Raw genomic sequence first — 23,259 nt, forward strand, 5'->3', positions numbered from 1 at the left:
AAGATATTTCTAATACAGTCTAATTTCGATATTACGAACTCGTAGAGAGACGTTAAAAATGTCGTGATATTGAAAATTCGGGAAATTTTGAAAATCAAATATTTTATTCAAATGTCAAAAAAATTTTTTAACAATTCAGTCAAAATAATATCTGTACTGATATTTTAAACTTTGTATAACAAGTATTAACCTCAAAAAGCATTTATTTCAATCAATATTGCCCGATATCTCTAATACAGTCTAATTTCGATATTACGAACTCGTAGGAATAAGCTCAAAATTTCGTGATATTGAAAATTCGAGAAATTTTAAAAATCAAATATTTTATTCAAATGTCAATTTTTTTTTTTTTTTAACAATTCAGTCAAAATAATATCTGTACTGATATTTTAAACTTTGTTTACCAAGTATTAACCTCAAAAAGCATTTATTTCAATCAATATCTTTTCTTTTATATTTAATTGCAATTTTTAAAAAAAATTGGGTTACTGAAGTTCGTGGTATTGAGATTCGTGATATCACAATGCACTATAGTCCGAGCAGCAACGTCTGAAAATATCAATCATTTTAATATTTTTTTCTATTTTTATAATTTGAGTCTAGTGGACTACGCTTCATAATTGAAATGTAATATAAAAACTCAGTAACTGAGAATAACTAAGAACAGTTTATTTAAGTTTAGAAACTTATCGATGCGCTTTTAAGACTTATTTCATAAAAATCGCTTTTACGGCTCAAGTGTCAGGAACATAGGACAAATTCACAATTTTTTATCATTTACAATTATACTGTGTGATAAATGTTTGAAATCTCTGGCATTTAAGATTTTTTAAAATCAATAGTAATAAGTAAAGTATTTTTGCAACAGCCAGCTATTGACCATGGAAGACATAGAGGCTTAACAATTTTGTGACTAACAGCGTGATGGTAGTGAAGTGATCAACATACACCGAAGAGCCATTACATTATGACCACCCTTCAATTAATAACAATGGTCTCGCCCAGTTTTCATGGTTTCTCGCCCAGGAACAATGTTTTCATGGGGCACATTAGGACCCATAATCCTCATAGAACAATCCCTGACGTCTGTAAGCTATTTTAACATAGTTTCAGACCAGGTTCACCCATTCAAGGCAGCAGTTTTTCCTGCGGGAGATGGTGTTTACCAACAGGATAATGCAACATGTCATAAGGGTCGAATCGTCATGGATTGGTTCGAGGAACATTCCAGTGGCTTTCAAGTCATGTCTTGACCCCCAAATTCACCTGACCTTAATCCAATAGAGCATTTGTGGTCCTACTTGGAAAACCAAATTCGTGCTGCCACGCTACCCCCTCGCAATGTGAGGGAATTGCCGGACCAGTTGGTGAGCGCTTGGTACCAGATACCTCAAACTACCTATCAGCAGCTTGTGGAATCAATGCCATGGCGGGTGCTAGCAGTTTTGAGGATTAAAGGTGGTCCTACATGTTATTAGCAGGGTGATCATAATGTAATGGCTCTTCGGTGTATATCTGATGATGGTTTCCAGCTTCACCACTGAGGATCATGAATACCAATTCCACTGTCGATTGTTCATTGTAAAAAAGTTTGGTGCATAGTTGCCACCATTTTTGGTGATGAGTTACAGTGCTTCCTCCAGATGGTGTTCCTGCCTTGACGGGGCGGTGAGGCTTGAGCGCACCAATGACCCGGAGGGCTATGCCGGAGGTAGCTTGCTACTGGTAGGGTCTCCCAAGCCGGACAGGCCGAAGGGTAGGTGCCAGACTAAAAAGAACACCACCAGGAGCCAAGACAGTCTTCTACCTCACGGTGCTCCGGTCTTTGGACAACAGAAGCTGCATACCCCCTCCCATGAATCAGTTGACAAATGAACCCGATGCTGCATCGTCCGTCGCGCAGAATAATCAGGTACGCGCTCAAGGTTTAGGCAGAGGACCTTGTCCGAAAAAGTCTCACATTTTCTGCAAATCAAAAAATCTTTCCTCTTTGCCCTAAATGCCAACAAAACCAGGCATCACCTGAGCACATCTTGAACTGTTTAGGGCTGGACTGGAATGACATTCATTCCTCTCCCATTCTGGTTTCGGATTTTCTGAATGTCAACGGATTCATTGATCTGGTCTGACCCCGTCAGACCAGATGGGAATTAGCAACAACAACAACAACAACAGTTACAGTGCTTATAGTCACATTTTTCAGTTACTCTTTCACTGTTATATAGTCATTTATTTATTATATACTATATATGTCATTTATTTATTTACATACTATTCATTTTTTGCTTAATTGTTTATTAACAACACTTTTTTTTTCGCAATAGAATCAATTTAATGGCTTCGTTTCAAAAATATTTCGTTTAAGAAGCAAGCACGATTTAAGAAAAAATCTGAGTATTATTTAATTTACTTTGGGGGGGGGGGAATCTTCGAGTTTATATGCATAAAGGATGTATTCCAAAGGCTCTGTTCTCATTTGAAATAATGCCTCTTTTGCAAATAATATGCTTATTTTCACAACTGCTACCAGTTTGTGACAGTAATTCATGACTTTTAGGTCCAGTTTAGTCTATATTTAGCCCTCTATACTTATTCTGAAAATTGTGCAAAACGTCAATATAAAACAAAGTCTCCGTTTTGTGAAAATGAAAAGCGTTTGCGATCTAATTTTTAAATATATATGAAAAGTTACTTCGACACTTACTTATATATTTGAGATCATAATTTGCTAAAATTTAAAATCATTCATTAATTCTGATAACTCTCGTTTTGGCGGAAAAATCTCGCCAAATTGGAGATTTTTAAAGAAATGTCATAACTTTTAAAATATTTAAGTTATTTCTCCTTTCTAAAGTTCAGGTATTACATTAAAATAATTACATCGTTTCAAGTGTAAGACACTTATACCAATTTTCCATTTTCTTTACCGAAAAACATTAGAAAAACACTGTTCAGTTGACCTTCAAACTATCATATCAGCAAATTAGAAATCTTTATTATTATTAGTAGTAGTATTACCATTATTATTATTATTATTATTTTATATCCGTCGTTGAACAGCGGACCCAATTTTTGGGTTTACGACTACTAATGTTCAACTCCGTAGCCTTTTTATTTTGAACCCAATCCAGAAGACAAGTAAATTCTTGGATCAAGTGTTGGGAGAAAATTTCATTCATGGCGGACTTTTTGTCGGAACAAATCCGCATTTGTGCTACATGGAGTGGAAGATCACGAGAACCTCCCACGGTTAGCCTGGCGACAAAGGGACTCCAACCCGTGATCCGTCTACCACTGAGGATATGTAGCGTCATCATCGTCACTGTGGTCGGTGCAAGCCGGATGTGGATTCGTATCGACCAGCCATTACTGGGATTCGAACCCGGTTCACCTCATTGAAAGGCGAAAGCTCTATCCCCTGAGTCATCGCGGCTCCAGTCATTATTATTCATTACCATTATTAATATTATTTGATCGAATTTTTTCCTGGTTTCAATCTAGAGACACGTTAGCTCAGGGGACAGAGCGTTCGCCTCCCGATGAGGTGGCTCAAGTTCGAATCCCAGCTGTGGCTGGCTAATACGAATTCTGCTACTGGCTCGTACCAATCACAGTGCTGAATAAATATCCTCAGTGTTAGACGAGTAATGGGTTGGAATCCCCTTGCTGTTGAACTAACAGTGTAAGGTTTTCGTGGTTTATCTCTCAATGTAACGCAAATGTGGATTACTTCCATCAAAAGCCCTTCACGAGGGTTAGATTGTCCCAATACTTAATCTAGAACTTCCCTTGTCTTTTGTGTTGAGTTAAAAATTACAAAGCTACATAGATGAACATTAATAGTCGTAATCTCAAAACGGGGTAGACTGTTTGACGCCAATTATAAAAATATTTTGAAACTAGGAAATTTTAGCGATTTAAAAATTCCGTCGACTTTAAATGCGCCATCGGAAGGTAGTCAGATTGCAAAACCAAGCAGACCTTCTGAGATTCTATTTACTGTGAGTTCTGTTTACTTGCACAGCTTATCAGCTGTAAATAAAACTTATTATTATTTTTTTTAAATTTTCTTCGTTTCTTTTCTTTTTCTTTTTTTGTTCTTTTCGTATTTATCTGTTTAGAATATCGCTCGCACAACAAGCTGTAGTAAGCAGCTATAAACTGTTTGACCGGAAGTCGTGAAGGTAAAGATCTCGAGATTTGTTTCTTGTTACATTTATATCGAAAACACCATTCGTTGGTCAGAAAATATTATTTGGAATTCACATTTCATGAGTGCATTTTGACGTGTGCTACTGACTATGTTCGGAAAATAGCACTTGTCTCTGTTTCAGGACAACAGTACTTTTTTATCGTTTATTATTGGTTGATACCTTTAGTTTGCTATGGATCAGGAAGTAAAGCTTAATATAATCTCCGAAAAACATTACTCTTTAGCGTTTGGTCGGAAATAAACTTTTGAAACAGTGTTTTTATTTGAATAAATTTTAGAAGTTAATTAAATAAAATTTTTTAATCCTACATCACAAAATAGAGATTTCAATATAAAGACAGCATAATAACAAAATGGCAACAGGATGTGAGCTTCCTGCTGTTCATCAAATAGAAGTATTTTGAAACAATTCAAAAAATTTTGAGAGTATCAATTAAAATATTGAAATTAAGAAAATGTCCTGAAGCGTCGAAAATGTCTACATCTTATGAAATCACATATAAATTGAGGTCAACAGAAAAAAAAATCGAAAAACATTATTTTCATCACTTAAAATAGCTTTAGACAACTGAGGTCAACATATGTCATTTAATAATGAAAGTATGTTTCTTGCTTTTTTTACAAAATAATTTATTAAGCCTCCAACGGAAAAGAAATAATCAATGTATAAGTAGAAAATATTATGCCAAAGATGGAGGGGGAAACCGACAAGCGCCTACACTACTGTCAGAACATATTTTATTGATTTATTTATTCATTTATATATTTATTTACTGATACTTTACTTTAAAATTTGTTCATATTTTGCACTATTTTTCTTTCTTTCAAAGATTAACTAAGAAGAACTAAGTGGTTTCCTTAGATTTCTCCGAAGAATTTTGAAAGTAATTTGCGAATGAAAATATCTTGACAGTTTTATTATTAATTTTTGAAAGTACCATAAAATTAAAGCATTTAAAATGTATATTTTAAATACATAGAAATGTTGCCACACATCAAAAGATTACCTCTGAACTCAGGAAGCTTTGTGAGAAATAAACTTGCTTTCACAGGATTGTGGTGGAAACTCTTTAAAAACCCAGATCATTGCTGAAAATAACACTTGTAGTTGTGAAACTTTCTTACAGAGACAGAAAATCGAAAATTTCTGAAAAATTATTTAAATTATTACTCCTTAATTTTACTGGTGAGAAATGAAAAAAATGCAGAAATAGACGTATTTTTGAGTTTAATATTACATTCGTAAAATCGTATTCCAGCTTAGGAAGAGGGAGGGATTCCAACTTACGAAATCAATTTAGATGATGCTGAAAATTTCCTTTAACGTTAATTGGCTAAAAATAAAGATAGTTATCAAAATCCTAAAACTAATAACTGTTTACCATTTCAATATCTTTTGAAAACTGTTGATTGCAGACATAATAGCTGGCATAATTTTGCGAGAAAAAAGTAATAAAGAATCTATAATACTGCTTGCTTTATATCTCAAATTCTGAGTAGGTGACGGCCGTATATTCTACATGTATCGAAAGATTGCACCAAATAAAGAAAACATCCATTATCAGAAATGAAAAGGATTAAAAGCAGATTTAGAATCTTTCCTCTCGAGCCGCGATGGCTCAGGGATAGAGGTTCGCCTTCCAATGAGACAAACCGGGCTCGAATCCCAATTGATACGAATTCCGCATCCGGCCTGCATCGACCACAGTGCTAGCCCGAAATATCCGCAGTGGTATGGATCATGGGTTAGAGTCCCCTTGCCGTCAGGTTAACCGTGGGAGGTTCTCGTGGTCTTCCTCTCCATGTAACGTAAATACTGGTTAGCTCCATCAAAAAGTCCTTCACGAAGACAAATTTCTCCCAATACTTGATCTAGGAGTTCCCTTGTCTTCTGGATTGGGTTCAAAATTGCAAGGCTACGGAGTTGAACATTAGTAGTCGTAAACTCATAAAATTGGGTCGGCTGTTCAATGACGGTTATAAAATATAAAATAAAATCTTTCCTCTCCGTCGCTACCCCTATGACACTTGAGTTCGGTCGGGAGAGAACTTTTTATTATAGAATTATTTAAACTTGTTATAGAAGTGAAACAAAATTTGCAATGAAAAGTTTCTCCAGTGGTAGAGAGTCCTCCTAATTTGTGAAGTTTAAAGCCCACACGCAAAGAATTAGCCACAGAATAGATAAAGCAAACAGATGTCTTATCTACCATTTCAATCTCAACATGCATCTACCTACCAGTTGATTTGAAAGGAAATTAAAAAGTGATTCCTGACAAATAGCAAACGCTTACCATACAAAAAATAGCCAATTAGCCAAAATAGTAAATTTGTTTTATAGCCAATTTGAAAAATAAAATAGGTTTTGATGATTTAAGTCCTAATTTTTCTGTTCCTTGGCTCAAACGAGTGAGGGAGCGTTTTCAACGAACAGTAAACTGTCTTTTAATTATTTTAATCAAATTATCACTATCTTTAAAGAGTTTGGAAAAGACGTTCTTACTAAAAATTTTCAGTTTTTTTGATGATTTAATATTTTTTTTTCTTCTCCACTTTAACAGTTTCTAAACGTTTTTGATGTAAAATAATCTGACTTTTAATGGCTTTTGTCCCTTCTTTGCTTTCTCCTTCCTTAACAGAGCTTGGAAACGTTTTTTTTTTTATCTAAAAAGTAGTATATTTTTCTGGTGCTTTAGGTCCCTTCTTTGCTCTTTCCTATCCCTTCACATAGTTTGAAAACATTACTTTTAGTCATGAAAAATTATCTTGAAACCTCTAGCTACTGTAAGTTTTTGCATATTCAATTCTTAAAATTATAATATTAACGAAAGAATTTCCGAACTTTATTTTTAACAGGGTGAGGTAGGTTACTATTAAATTGCTTTTGCTTTCAAGGAAAGAGAAGTTATATGGTGAAATACAAAATTCCGTTCCTCATCAAAAAATTCCCTTATTTACCTAAAAAAAAAAAAAAAAAAAAAAAAAAGATATTTTGGAAAAAAAAAAAAAAAAGATCATACATGAGCATAAAGGATTTTTATTTTTTTCGCCAAAGGAGAGAAGAGATCCAAAACTTCCCAAAATATGCTTTTGTAACATATGAAATATCCCTAATGAATGGTTAGATATTTAGTAAAAATTACCAGTATTTAGGGAAAAAAAATTTTTTTAATTTCTTTAAAATTTGAGAAATATTTAGTTACGTTAATTTAAAATTGTAAGGAATAGTTACATTTATAAACATTTTATTTCTATAAAATTTTAAGGAATTAAAAAAATATACTCTATATACAAAACGTTAAACAGAAACTTGAAAAAGGAATGGAAATAATAGCATAAACTCATTCTAAAAGCTAAATAATTTTAAAAACGTTATTAATTATTCTAAAAAGTACAACTTGTCCTTTCAAAGCGAAAGATAAAAATAACACAATCTCCATTTTATCCAAATCGATCCAACAATATTTTTTAAAAACAATAAGCTCTCACGCGTGTAATTATATTTCCATCAGTTAAAAAAAGAATACACAAATTCAAGAAATTCTGCGGCATTATCAGATTTTATTCCATTGATAAAACCAAACTCTGAAAATGTAAATAAAATCGCAAAAGAATAAACAAATCCCTTTAAAGCTGGATCACAAAATGCTGCTCCTCATCCCAGAAGCAGCCGTTTCATTCCGAAAACTCCGCTTACCCATACACCTTCCCATCTCCCCACTCCGTAAAAGATCCCGTTTATTTACCATGAGTTGCGTCACACAATCATTTTATTGGCTGTCAAGAAAACTCCGCCTTTAAAGTCCGTTAGCCAATGAAAGACAAAAAAGTTCTGCGCAGTAGGCGGAGTTTCGGTGACAAAGTTGGCAGCTCTCGTTTATCAAGTTGGGGAGCGCACAGCGATGTTGCTGGTACTTTTGTTTCTGGTGGTGTTCTTTTTTTCTTGGTTTTATTATTTAGTTTTTGTTCTTTTTTTTTTTTTTTTTTTTTTCTTTTTTTTTTTGTTCTATCTTGTTCGGTCTAACGCCTGAGGGAAAAGTCTGTAGAAGTCGAAGCTTTTCGTTTTGATGTGTGTTTGGGGAGGAATTTCTGGCGATTTTTATTTCGCCTTTGTGGAGAATAAAGGCGAGGTATTTAACACTACAGCTTTCAAGAAATTGGATTAATACTCATATTTGAAATGGAATTCTGCTCATTTTCTTTAAGAAAAATCTTTCGTCCTATTACCGATCTAATGCTAATGGAGGGATATATAATGTAAAATCATTAATAAATAATAAAATAAAAATTTTAAAAACGACGAACTAAGACTAAAAACTGGGAAATAGATTATTTCTGCCACATTTAATGATTTTCAGTGCTGATATAAAATAATTACAAAAGTGATACGCTGAACATTTTACGTTTCAAAAAAAAAAAATAAATAAAAAAATTAAATAACTAAATAAAAAATTCTCCTGTTTAGATAGTTTAAATAATGTCGTTTTTAAAATTCTAAATTATTAATTTTTAATTTTGTGTCAGTTCGTTTGTGTACCTAAGAAAAAGGCCAAAATTTCGATTGATGACAGTTTTCGCTCAGACCATTTAAGAACAATTTTAATTTTTTTTACACGTGGACCCAAAGCTCAGTCGACATTTTGGTACTCTAGCCAATCAGAAAAAGTTGATTGTGGATAAATTATTTTTTACGATAAATTATTTTTTACGATAAATTTTTTCTGCTTGTAACAGTAAAAAAAGGATTTTAATTTCTGCATTGTCCTCAGGCACAGAGCTTCAAATGAGATTTGAGCACTCTATTTTAACCAAAGTTAACCAAGATTTTGATTAAAGATAAATTCTGTTGATATATTCTGTCTGTAAGAAACGATTAAAACTTCAACAAACATAGAGTTCAAGATGAGATTTGAGTACTCTAGTTAGTAGAAAAATGGGCTTAATTTTAATTGAAGATAAAAATTCTATTTAAAGGTAAATTCTGCTTGTAGAAATCAAAAAACTATTAAAACATTATCATTAGGCATAGAGTGCAAGATGATATTTCAGTACTCTAGTTAGTAGAAAAGTGACCGTAATTTTGATTGAATATAAATTATATTTAATAGTAAATTCTGCTTGTAGCTGTAAAAAAGATCGATTTAGACTTGTATAGTCAACAGAGCGAAAACTTAAGATGAGATTTGAGCACTCTAGTTACTCAGAAAGTTATAGAAATTTCTATTAAACATAGATTCTTCTTGAAGCGGTCAAAAAGCGATTGATATTTGCATTGTCACCATAGACGCAAAGATAAGATTGAGATTTGAGCTCTCTAGTTAATCGGAAAAAAGTCGGAAATTTTGTTTACTATAGATTAATTTTATTTGGCGAGATTTAATTCCAGTTATTGAAAAGGTTATTAATAATTAAATTTGCAGCATTGATGGTTTTGTGATGTAAAATCTTGCAAACAGTAGATATTTATTGATCATTATTTTGTCATATGAGTAAACAAATGTATAATACTTGACTAAATTTTAGAAAACAACTTTGAAGTTCAATGGAACGATGAAAAACTGTTAACGAAACATCTTTTTTCATTAAATTTTTTTTTTTTATAAAACGTCTTCTTATTTGAAAGCCAAATAACAGATTGTGTCACTATTTCACATTAACATACTGCTGATTATAAACATGTTCGCATTTGTTCTGAGCTGATTCATTAAGTGCTGAATATAAAATTTTTTGGCTGTTTTTGAAACAAAGTTGCGTTCGGTATCACAAACAAACATTAATTGATAGAGCAATAAATTTTTATAACTGAGTTCGGTTAATTTTTGGTCCATCTTTAGTCAGTGCAATATATGCAAATTACGAGAAAAGCGCAAAACGGCAACGCTTCTTAGTGACAATTTTTTAATATTTGAATCATTCATTCCTGTACTGCCTGCAAGAAATTGGAAAAGATTTATTAATTTTAATAATTTGCATCGGAGTGAAAAAAAAAAATCCCGCCAAATTAGTGATATTTTAAAAACCTAGATTTTTTTTTAAATATATTAAAATAAATATATATATATTTAAAATATATTTTAAAATATTATTTAATATTATTAAAATATATAAATTATATTAAACAGCTCTCAAAAGAGGTTTCTTTTCTTCCCTTTTCAATTTCACTTTCCCTTAATAGAATATTACAATTGATCGTTAGTAATTTAAATACTGTAAAGAATATTATTTCAAGCTATTTTCATCGGAGTAAAAAAAATCCCGCCAAATTGGCGATATTTTGAAAATCCAGATTTTTTTTTAAAAATATATTAAAATAAATATATTTTAAAAATATATTTTGAAATATTATTTAATATTAGTAAAATATATGAATTATATTAAACGACACTCAAAGGAGGTTTCTTTTCTTCCTTTTTCAATTTCACTTTTCTTTAATAGAATATTACAATTGATCGTTAGTAATTTAAATACTGTAAAGAATATTATTTCAAGCTATTTTCATCGGAGTAAAAAAAATCCCGCCAAATTGGCGATATTTTAAAAATCCAGATTTTTTTTAAAAAATATATTAAAATAAATATATTTTAAAAATATATTTTGAAATATTATTTAATATTAGTAAAATATATGAATTATATTAAACGACACTCAAAGGAGATTTCTTTTCTTCCTTTTTCAATTTCACTTTTCTTTAATAGAATATTACAATTGATCGTTTGTAATTTAAAATACTGTAAAGAATATTATTTCAAGCTATTTTCATCGGAGTAAAAAAAATCCCTCCAAACTGGCGATATTTTAAAAACCTTGATTTTTTTTAAAAATATATTAGAATAAATAATTTTTAAAAATAATATTTAAAAAATATATTTTAAAATATTGTTTAATATTAGTAAAATATATGAATTATGTTAAACAACTCTCATAAGAGATTTCTTTTTTTCCTTTTTCAATTTCACTTTCCCTTAATAGAATATTATAATTGATCGTTAGTAATTCAAATACTGTAAAGAATATTATTTCAAGCTATTTCGAGCATTATTACCAATTCCAGGGAGAGGGTGTTAGAGATTATAAACCCTGGCTGATGAACTGGAAAAACAAAATTGTTAACCACACCGGAAATAAGGGAGAGATTATCTTTCCAGGAAGTGACTGAGTTTTGATAAGGATCCCCAACTAAAGTGTTAATAGCTTTTACAGTATCCGTTGTCACTTGCGCACCATTTCTCTATTTTTTTCTTCCCAGATAGAATCTTCTCTAATGACACTAGTCAGTTGGATAAAAATATCATTTTGTGCTCGAATTGACGTCGTGTAGGAGATATGCTTGAATTTCTGAAGAACTTAATAAGTTATAGAAACAACTCTTGAAACAAATGTAATAAACATTAAAGATGTTTTTAAAACTCTCTTTCAAAGAAAAATCGAATTAAAAAAAAAGTGCTTTTAGATTGAAGCAAAACTTTAATTTTAAGTTACAAAAGCTATCTTTATGAACGAAAAAAAATTTATTTGCTGGTGCTTAAATTGGAATAAAGATTTAAATGTTATTAAAATTATTAAACTTTATTAAAAAGTGGTATTTCTTAATGCATAAAATATAGTGTGAACATGTCATAATAGAGTGTTAAATTGAGCCCTATTTCCACCTAAGTTGAATCACAGTAATGAGTAAAAAAGTACGAAAAGTCAAGTTTAAATAATATAGTACTATAATATAGTGCAGCATCATATTAAGGTTTCTGTAAGTTTGAGCAATTTTTTATTTAATCACACTCCAAAATTTCTGATAAAGTAGAGTGCTATATAACGTTGACGTTCCAAAATTTCTAACAATGTAAAATTCTGGGTAGCGTTGACGCTTTTTAACATTTTTTAATTCTGGGTATTGTTAACTCTCCAGAGTTTCTAATAATGTAGAATTTTGAATATCGTTACCTTCTCAAAATTTCTAACAGTGCAGAATACTGCGTATCGTTAACGCTTGTTGGAAATTTTAACGTGTAACGTTAAAATTTCCAACAATGTCCGAGTTCTAAGTATCATGATCATAAAGTTTTTTAAAATTATTGTTACCCATATCATAATAATAATAATTTTACATCTATTATTAAAGGTTTGGCATTTTTTTTTTTTTTTTTCAAATTTCAAGTTTTATTTATTTTTTTTAAAAATTATCTCACTATTTTTATTGATCCCTGAAATTTATTTGTTAAAAAATAAAATAATGAAATATTTCACTAAAAAATTTGAAAAAAATAAATATATGTATATTTTGATACAATAGAGCTTTTTAGTTTGCGAGATCGAAAATTTAATTTCATTTACTATTCTAAAAGATTGTAAATTTTGATTTGGAGTTACTGATAATTCTTTTTTTGACGTTTATGTATCCGTAGCCTTATATTTTTTTGTTATTTATTCATTGTTTATTCAAATATCTCTTTGAACTAAAATCATCGACTTCATGTGTATAACTCGAGAACCAAGATTCCACCGAATCATTCCAAGATAATTTTGAAATTGGTTTTACTGCCATCTACCGGAAGGAAATGTAAAAAATATCTATCTTTTTCAATCATTCGAAAACTTAGTAATTTACTTTTTACTAAAATGAGTAATAAAAGTTTAGTTTAAATTATTAAATGAAGCTACAACTTAATCTATCTCTTTCAAGTAATAAGCCTTATACATTACACTTGGAGTAATGTATACCTACATTTAATTATGTAGTACAATGGACTTTAAATTTAGATGCGAAAGAATTATTTTTGTACTTATTTTCTATGTTTTTGGGATGATGCAAAAACAACCATAGCCAGAGGGTCATGGGTGGTGGGTACCATCTCAATAATATTTCACAACTTTCGGAAATTTTCCATCGTCATTTCTTTCCTTTTTTTTTTTTTAAAGAACAAAAATTCTAGAATGCTATTTTTTATTTTAGTAATAATAAGAATAATAAAATTTGCAATTAGAATTTCAGAATTTTCGCTTTTAATGAAATAAATATGTAGAACGAATTTTTTTTAAAGGAAAAATTGTAGCGAAATTTTAAATTTCACTTAAGTGTTGTCTTAAAAACCAATCAATGATTTTTTTTAGACGTTTTACAATCAAAATAGGAAAATTTTAATGGAACGGAAATTAAGAACTAATTAGTTATGTTAAAGTTGTAGTCAACAGTTATTTAGTGTAGTTTATAATGAATGCATTAAAACTAACTTTAAAATTTTTTTTCATATCACTTTTTCTTTCTAGCAAAAGTTTTTTAATGACGTAGTATTATATAGTGCAAGAATTACAGGCATGACAAACTTCGATTTCAAAACTTGTTTTCTGATTTATATATAAGTTAAATTTGTGTGTGTGAGTGAGGAGAATTGTTAAACTCCTATGTTTGATGAATATATTTTGTGCCTATGATTGATTGAATTAATTGCTCCAATAAGTTTCATTTGACCGAAATATCTGTTTTTATTACTAACTAGCCAGAATACCTATTCTTCAAAGGGGTTTTAAAAAAAATCAATTAATCAGTAATGAACAATACTACGAAAGCATGCACGAAACTGAAAGGCATATACTGACACAATTGAAGAGCTTAGTGGAAGAACCAGGTAAGTAACTTTTTTAGGGGTATTTAGGAATCAGGGAAAATAACAGAGATGCTGTTATTTCTACTGCCACCCGAAATATCAGCTAGTCTACTTGGTGAAACCAAGAAAATTTAAGGCTGAGGCTACATTTCTTGTTTTCAGGGGAATCATATATGGCCAAGAATACGACTTTAGCCACACACATACGTCACAGCTCGTTTATAGAGCATTTATTCATTCCATCACATCTGTTCATTCATCCACACATCGTAATTTTGATCAGAACCAGAGAACGATCAATCTTCAATTCAGTACCCCCAGAGGAATTGATTTGTTATGGGAACATGGAGGACTTTGTGACCCAACATATTTAGCATGAACCAGTCGCTTTTTACTTCACGGGGAGTCTTTGGCTGCAGGTGATCAAACTCGTGACCTCTTGGACAGGGGCTCAACACCCTACGAACCAATAAATGTGGAAATAAAACAACTTTTGAGAATTCAACACAGGATTTGGCGAAGAAGCATTTATAGATTTTATAGAGAGTCTATGAATGTTTTTACAATTAAACTAACTTTTAAAATGATAAGAGGGTTGAAAACCATAAAATAAACGCTGAGCCAAAAGCATTAAGTAGCTGAAAATTGTTATAAAATGTGAAAGAATACAGTAATTTTTTTTATTATTTTCTAACTTTTATTATTTTTTTATTTAAAATTCCAAACTTAAGAATTAAAACCAAATTATAAATACACATAATGATGCATACACTCTTTCAATACCCCTAAATGAAAGTTGAAATCAAAACAAGCTTGCAATTACATTTTTTTTAACCCACTGACGGTTCTGCACGCAAAAAATAATATTTTAACCTGCAGTCTTCTCCTCAGTTTTTCCATAATATTAGATAGAAGAAACATGTATTAGGGAGAAACATTCTCCCAATTTTACCCATCTGCTGACCCACCAGCGAGTTAAAAGGTTTTAAGCGTTTTCAGAAAAGAAATTATATAAATCAACATTTTCCAAAAATTATTTAAAAACAAAGACATTTAAATTTATTGAAAATTAGATTTGTCCCTGTTGCATTGTACAGGGTTGGCACAAATAAATGTCTAGAATTTACACATTTATATCTTCCAAACAATTATACGTATTGCAATAAATGATAAACGAAATTAAAGAAAAATATGACAAGTTTTTTTTTTCTTTTTGGTTGTCAAAGGGAAAGTTTATGCGTGACTCTTCTTTTCCAATGACAAACAGTTAACATGTAATTAAGTTCGCTCCGCACATGTTGAAATGTCGCACTCAAAACATGTGTAACGAACTCTCCATTTATCATTGGTTCCTTAAACTCTGTTCATAAAAAGAAATTATTTGGCATAAGATCCGAGAATTTTGATAACCATGCAATTAAAGTTCAATCGTTTTAATCCGCACTCCTAATGATATTCAGGCATTAATTAGTTTACCAGCACTAACTAAAAGAGTTCTTGAAGATTCATACAGTTGTAACCTCGTGGTTCAACTTGAATTAAACAATATATTTATAGCAATCTATTAACAAGTACTAACACGAGCATTGAATAAGTTCTTCAAGATTTAGACTTCTGTAATCTCGTGTCTCAGTTTGAACAGGTTACAAGAGTCCGTTATTTAACTAGCACTAACTAGGACATTGAATGGTTTATGAATATTCACACTATTGCAATCTCGTAACTAAACATGAACTTGTATCAATTGAACCGTATATTAACAAGCACTAAATAGGACATTGAATGGTTTCTGAAGATTCTCACTGTTGCACTCTTGTAAATCAACACGAACAGTATACCCGCATCAATTGAGCTATGTATTAGCTAGGCCATCAAATGGGTTCTTAAGATTCTCAATGTTGCACTCCAGTAAATCAACACGAACAGTAAACTCGCATCAATTGAACTATATATTAACTGGAATTAACTGGGACTTATTGAATGGTTTCTGAATATTCTCACCGTTGCAATCTTGTAAATCAGCACTAACAGTATACTCGTCTCTATTGAACTGTATATTAACTAACACTAAATAGGACATAGAATGGTTTCTGAAGATACTCACTGTCGCTATCTTTTAAATCAGCACGAACAGTACACTCGTATCAATTGAATTACATATTAACCAGAACTAGGGTATTGAATGGTTTCTGAAGATTCACACTGTTACAATCTCGTAACTCAACACGAATACTCGTATCGTTTGAACTGTATATTAACTAGAACTAAATAGGACATTTTGAATGGTTTCTGAATATTCTCACTATTCCAGTCTTGTAAATCAACACGAACAGTATACTCGTCTCTATTGAACTGTATATTAACTAACACTAAATAGGACATAGAATGGTTTCTGAAGATTCTCACTGTCGCTATCTTTTAAATCAACACGAACAGTGCACTCGTATCAATTGAATTATATATTAAACAGAACTAGGGTATTGAATGGTTTCTGAAGATTCACACTGCTTCAATCTCGTAACTCAACATGAATAGTATACTCGTATCAATTGAACTAGCACTAAATGGGACATTGAATGATTTCTGAAGATAATCACTGTCGCAATCTTTTAAATGAACACGAACTGTATACTCGCATAAATTGAACTATGTATTGACTAGGCCATCAATTGGGTTCTAAAGATTCTCACTGTTGCTCTCTAGTAAATCAACACGAACAGTACACTCGTATCAATTGAATTACATATTAACCAGAACTAGGGTATTGAATGGTTTCTGACGATTCACACTGTTTCAATCTCATAACTCAACACGAACATTATACTCGTATCGATTGAACTGTATATTAACTAGAACTAAATAGGACATATTGAATGGCTTCTGAATACTCTCACTGTTGCAATCTTGTAAATCAATACGAACAGTATACTCGTCTCTATTGAACTGTATATTAACTAACACTAAATAGGACACAGAATGGTTTCTGAAGACTCTCACTGTCGCTATCTTTTAAATCAACACGAACAGTACACTCGTATCAATTGAACTATATAATAACTAGAACTAACTAGGGCATTGAATGGTTTCTGAAGATTCACACTGTTTCAGTCTCGGAACTCAACATGAATAGTATACTCGTATCAATTGAACTAGCACTAAATAGGACATTGAATGGTTTCTGAAGATTATCTCTGTCGCAATCTTTTAAATGAACACAAACACTATACTCGTATCAATTGAACTATATCGTTTACTTTACGTTCCCAAGTAGCACAGGGATATTGTAACAGCTTTAGTCTACATCGACCGCCATTGTCAATATTGCCGAAAATCGACATAGTGTATACGATATTGTACGATTCCCGTCGATTTCACATTAAAAGTCTGTTTGTAAAAATTTTCATTTTAAATTTTATTGTGTTCTTAAATCAAAATTAATCATTTAAAAGACAAAAAATGACGTCAAATTGTTATAATTCCAAAAAATAAATTTAAAATATAAATTTAGAGATATTCGAAATGCTGAGAGATATCGATCGACGTTCCCCAACGTTTTTACAATATCGAACAATATTGTTTCGCGATATTGAATATACGTTATAAAAGGGGTCCATTTTTATATAGTTCAATGTTTCGCTACGATATTGTACAATGTTCAAAGCTAAGTTTTTACGATATCGTTTTTGTGAATTGTGCTACTTGGATTCAACGTTACTTTTCAACCAACGTTTTTACAATATCGAACAATATTGTTTTGCGATATTGAATATACGTTATAAAAGGGGTCCATTTTTATATAGTTCAGTGTTTCGCTACGATATTGTACAATGTTCAAAGCTAAGTTTTTACGATATCGTTTTTGTGAATTGTGCTACTTGGGTTTAACGTTACTTTTCGTTTACGTTCCATTTACTTTATGCTTAATGTTTTTACAAACAAATTATTAAAACGTCTATCAAATCAAAGCTGACATTTGGAGTTGACCCCCGTGATGGAAAAACATCTCCGCATCCCAACCCAGAGCAGCATCTTTAGTTGTGGATGACTAACTTTTGGCTCTCCAAAACTATCGAGTCTCCTCTCGCTCTTCCCTTTTTAACTTTATGGTTTTGGAAGAGAAAAAAAAAATCTTCTCTCCGCTTAATAAACTCCGGTGTACTCACCCCCTTGTTCTTATATTTAACAGGCAAAAAAACAGCCAGCTGTTCTCAAGAAGATAACGCTCTTTCTTTCTCTGGCTGTTCCTTAAGTGCTTCGCGCCATAGATTCCGATCTTTTCCAATTTTTTTTAGTTCTTTTTTCCCTCCTCAGTCTGTTATGGTGTACTTTCTTGGCGACAAAACAACGGCATCTTTTCTCTGAAATTTTGGCTCGTTAGAACGTTTCCCTCGTTGCATCAACTAGGTTGACTGAGATCTAAAGAGCTGATTCTCGCCATAAAAGAGGGAAGGTAATTTCTGGATTTAAACACTCATTACCTTATCTACTGGAAAGACGCTTTTTCTTTCTAAGAAACTATTGTGGAACAATTTCGAAAAATTAAAGTTTAACGAGCTTGTTTCCGTTTCTTGTTTGATGTGGGTTGTTTAAATGCTAAATTTATCATGCTCTTGCTTTTTAAAATTGTCTTTTGATTTGTTGGAGTACCCTTTTAGGAGAACAAATTTTGAATTAATTAGTTTGGTATTTTTAAATTTTGATTTATTTATTAGGATTAAATTAAGTAAAAAAAAACTAAATGGTGATATTAATACATTGAAATTTTTTTTTTTATTGAAGTAGTAGATGGTTAAAATTTGTTAGAGGGATATTTTTTTACCTTGCGTAACTTAATAATTAATTATCCTTTCATTTTTTAATTTTATCAGCTAGGAATTACCTTTAACGTTACTTTCTAATCAACCAAAACATAATAATCATTATGTTTTGGTCTATTTTCTGCATTCATTAGACATAAAATTATTTGTTAAATAACTTGCGGCTAATATCACTGGCACAATCATGGCAAAAACGGTCAAAAACGTAATTATTATTTTTATTAATTTTGCTACAAACTATAAAATTATAGTTTAATCGCTTAATGTGTAATCGATCTGAGCATACATTTAAAGATCGTTCATGTTAAATTTCAATAATCAATAATAATTATCAACGTGGCGTTGAAAAGAAATGGAACAATCTACTCCCATAGGGAGTCAGCTAAGAAATGACTAGTCAAACGGACATTATCCGTATGAGTGTCACGTGATCTAGGTTTTAATGTTAGCGAAATGAACGTCATATTAATAAATCCCATTGCTAATTTAAAGCAATAAAAATATTTACACTGTTGATTAAATAAGTAAAAAAGGGAATGGCATCAATAACATTCATCTTCATACAAACAACAACTTTATATTTTTTAGCTGTCAATATTTAAGAAAAATTTTAATCTTGTAAAACAGAGAATCGTTATTAATTTATTTCAAATTTTGACTTGAATTAATTTATATTATGTTCACTAAATCAAAATCTGACACACTTAAAGAAATTTCTAGCCTCGAAAGACTTGTGTCAGCGGAAAATAGACCAAATTTAATTTTGAACAGCCCATATAATGCTCTCGAAGAAAATACCTCACCGCTGGATTCATCTTCCAAAACCTACGAAGAGTGCTTAAAATCAAACGATAATTATATTGACAACGATATTTTCGGTAACAGTTCATCCAGAACATACGTAAAGTTACCACAGATTCCAGAATTTTTAAAAATTAAATTACCCTATGATGATCCCAACAATACATCCTGGATAATTCAAAGCCTTAAATCAATCAGTAAAACCAGCGCTCAAGAAAATAGATCCATAGAAGTACTCCACGAAATTGAAAACATATTGACTACTCAGTTTTACTACTGTCTTAATCAGAACCATATATTGAAGAGGGAATTAGCATGTGCAAGAGCTGTGGTAAAAAAGGAAATTTTCTGCAACTCAGTGAATTTTGCAGAGCTTTACAAGAAGGCAGTTGATGGCAAATGGAAAGGTAGAGAAGAATTAATTCTCCATTTGAAGGAGAAGATTCATGGATTAACCCACTTAGTTGAGAAAAGAGAGAAGGATTTGGATATACAATGGCCAAAAGGCAAAAGAATCTCCTTTTTGGAGTTGACTGGAAACCCAATGGAAACTTTACATACCGAATCAGTGAATTCTTTTTCATATTTAGAAGAAGAGAAAGAAAAGCAATTGAAAGTACAACAGCACTTGAGAGAGAAGCTTGGATACTTCAGTAAAGCGTAGGTACATCAATTATTTTAAATTCCGTATGCATACTAGTACTAAGTCTTCAACCATATCATACAATGTTATAGATATGATGTCAATGTTATCATTTATGATGTCAATATTATTATCATTTGCTAAGTTTTCATGGTATGTGGCATTTTCTTTTGATGTTAATCCTATTTCTCTCCCCTCTTCATGCATTGCAAGGAGCTGAGATTTAGTTATATGTTAGTATACTACGTTTCCTTTGCATACTTTCATTAGTCTTCTTATGATATTGTTTTTTTGTTTTTTTCTTTTCCTTAATTTGGAGCAAAACAATTGTGATACATTTTAGTTTATTCTATTTGTGGTCTTGAACAGTAGACTCCTTCTTGAGTTTGCGACTCTTAATATTGTCCTCCTTTGTAGTTTTGTAATTTTAATACATTCCACCTTGTTTGTGGTTAGTGATGTTTTGATTATAAAACAACTCTTAGAAATTGGTGAAGGGAGAAAATTCTTCGGAACATTTTCGTGTTACTGTAGCAGTGTTGGTTGTTAAAAAAAGAAAAAGAATTTTCCTGAGATCTAAAACAATGGCAATTACAAGATATTAAAAAGAAAATGGTGATAAACCTTTCCGCTTCAAAGACTTATCATGATAGTAAACTTGTTATGAGATTGCAAACATGAATTTGTCACAAGTTTGTTTTTCTTGCAAAGTTTGTTTGCTGAAAAACCTTACATTGTCACTGATTATTCTTAACTTCCTTTCGAAATAGCAGAAATCAATGCTAGATTTTAAACCTCTTCGCAAATGTGACGTTTTAACATAAAAACTGTTTCTCAGTTTTATTTTCATACAGGGATTTTACAAGTTTCTGAAATTTCATCTAGAGGGCAACACAATACGAATTAACATCTAATTACCTACATGGAAATCGGAGTGTTTTTCACCAAAACGAGTCAGTCTGATTGATTCGGGAAAAAAATATTGTTATGCAAGTGAATGAATGAACAGATATAGTAACAAAAAACATTCGGAATATGAGCAGAATAGTTTCAACACTCTTGAATTTTAAACGAATTTGTCAATCATTAATACAGTAAACCAGGAAAGAGCATTGGAATACCTAAAATTATAATAATAATAAACCATAAGACTCTGGTATTGACCATTCCCGTTTTACCCACATGTATGTACAGAAAAAAGAACCTATACAATCTTGAGAGTCATCACCATTCATCAGCCATATTTGTACTGGCTGTAGAGGATTCAGATATTTGAGTAAAAAAAAACATTTCGACAGGTTTTATCCTGCTTTTCAATTTTCGCTTGATGGCCCCATAAATCGCAGTCTTATATAGGATTATAAGATATCTAAACTATAGGATTATATTCCATACTTTAAGAAAATATATATTAATTTGACCTTGTGCTCAGTTTAAACCTAGTGCCTAGCGCTGTATAGCTATTTCTGGCTATTTAGCTAATAAATTTTAACCAATCGATTTGAAAAATGCGACTTATCATTACAATATTCCAAGCCCTTAAGTTATTTTCTGACTTTCCATTTTTATTGATTTACTTTTATTTATTTATTTTTTTAGAAACAAAGATTTGGCTGAGGAAGCAAATCATCTGAAAAAAGAAACATCTGTGAGGACCTTAAGTTCAAGTGACGATCTGTACAAAAAGCTGAGAGATCTGGAAATACAAATCAAACATTGTTTGGATAGAAAGTCACAAGACATCAAGTCTTTGACGAAGGAAGAGTCTTTGACTTACGAGCTGGTAAAGGAAATAGCAAATCTTAAAAATCGAATCCAGAAAGAGAAACAAGTAATAGCGGAATCTGAAGAGCGATTAACCTCTCTGAAATCATTTGATACAAATAGCGTCATGCAAAAAGGTAGAAATAGCATAATCGAAAGCACAAATCGTTCCATTAAAACACTCGAAGACATGGCCAGAGAATACCACAAACAATTAAACCATTTACGCCTCTTTGTTAATGATGATAACACAATCAGTTTTATTTCTTCCGAAAATCACAAGGAAATCGCGAGATCTAAATCTAAAAATTTATCTGGGGCTCAAAGGGATAATTCTAAGAATATCAATAAACGAAGTTACAATCAGGTTTTGGTGCCAATTAACGCCAAAGGAAAAGCTGAAAAAATCTTGAGATTTAGATCACCTCTCACAAGTGAAATAATCTTTCCTGTCTTAACCGGTAGAACTTTGGGATGTAAGCCATCACTTCTGGAAGAATTTTACAAGATCAAATCTTCCTGTGAGAGAAACGAGGAAAGAAATCTTGACCGATTGGCTAACATGTACGTCCACCTTGAAAAGATGCGTGATACGATGCAGCAGCTTCTACAAGAGCAGTCCACGTTGTTTAATGTCAAGTGCAAGAATAAGCTTTTAGGTGGAATATACAAGCAACTATGTAGTAAAAATACTGGTCTAAAATATGAAACATACGGGGATGTGAAATGCTTGGAGCACTCCAAACATCTCGATGGAGCCAAGATACTGCTGGGTGCCTTAAGAGATGAAAAAAAGTTTTTAAATTATTGCATAGACCGAATTTACCATTGTAAGGAAGATGATCTCGACTTTCTTATTTCAGGAATGAGTGAAATTGAGAATTTATTCCGTAACGGATTATGTGATTAATAGGAAATTTATGTTTAAAGGAATCAACAATATCAAATAAAAATACAATCATGCATTTAGTATTTTTTTTTTTAAATTAGAATTTATTGTATTTAAGTATTTATTGTATTAAGTGCATTTAAGTGACATAGCTTGTTTTCCTTTTTCTATTGACCAAGCAGTTCTTCCTCTTATTTTTTTTTGTGTGACTTGTTTGTAATTTTCATCTGGGTCTCTGAGTTCGCAACCTTCAATCAGTGTTACGAAAATGAAGAAAGTTCTTCATTCTAGAACTGAAATTCTACAGAGTAAAATACTGTTTGTATAGTCTTTCAGAGAAGAGGTGTAAATTAACGTATACATGAAAAGGCGTATAACTGAAAATTGAAAAAAAATAATAGTAATACATAGTGAATATGATAATTTTGATAACTTTATAGCATTCATAGCTTTGCTTTTAACCTTATTGACATAGAAAGCAGTAGAAAGAATAAAGATTAAAATTGAAAATAAAACATCTGTTAAGAAAGTTA

At 31.2% G+C, this 23,259-nt stretch overlaps 1 protein-coding gene across 1 annotated transcript; it reads left to right on the forward strand.

Moving 5' to 3' along the window:
* Positions 1–19,201: 19,201 nt before the first annotated feature.
* Positions 19,202–22,802, forward strand: LOC107456983 (uncharacterized). The gene is made up of 2 exons (XM_043052349.3): positions 19,202–20,090; positions 21,673–22,802. The coding sequence occupies exons 1-2, from the start codon at positions 19,306–19,308 to the stop codon at positions 22,745–22,747; spliced, it is 1,860 nt and encodes a 619-aa protein (XP_042908283.2). The 5' UTR covers positions 19,202–19,305; the 3' UTR covers positions 22,748–22,802.
* Positions 22,803–23,259: the final 457 nt, after the last annotated feature.

The sequence above is a fragment of the Parasteatoda tepidariorum genome, chromosome 10, assembly GCF_982258835.1.
Source record: "Parasteatoda tepidariorum strain Cologne lab strain chromosome 10, Ptep-v5.0, whole genome shotgun sequence".
NCBI lineage: Eukaryota > Metazoa > Arthropoda > Arachnida > Araneae > Theridiidae > Parasteatoda > Parasteatoda tepidariorum.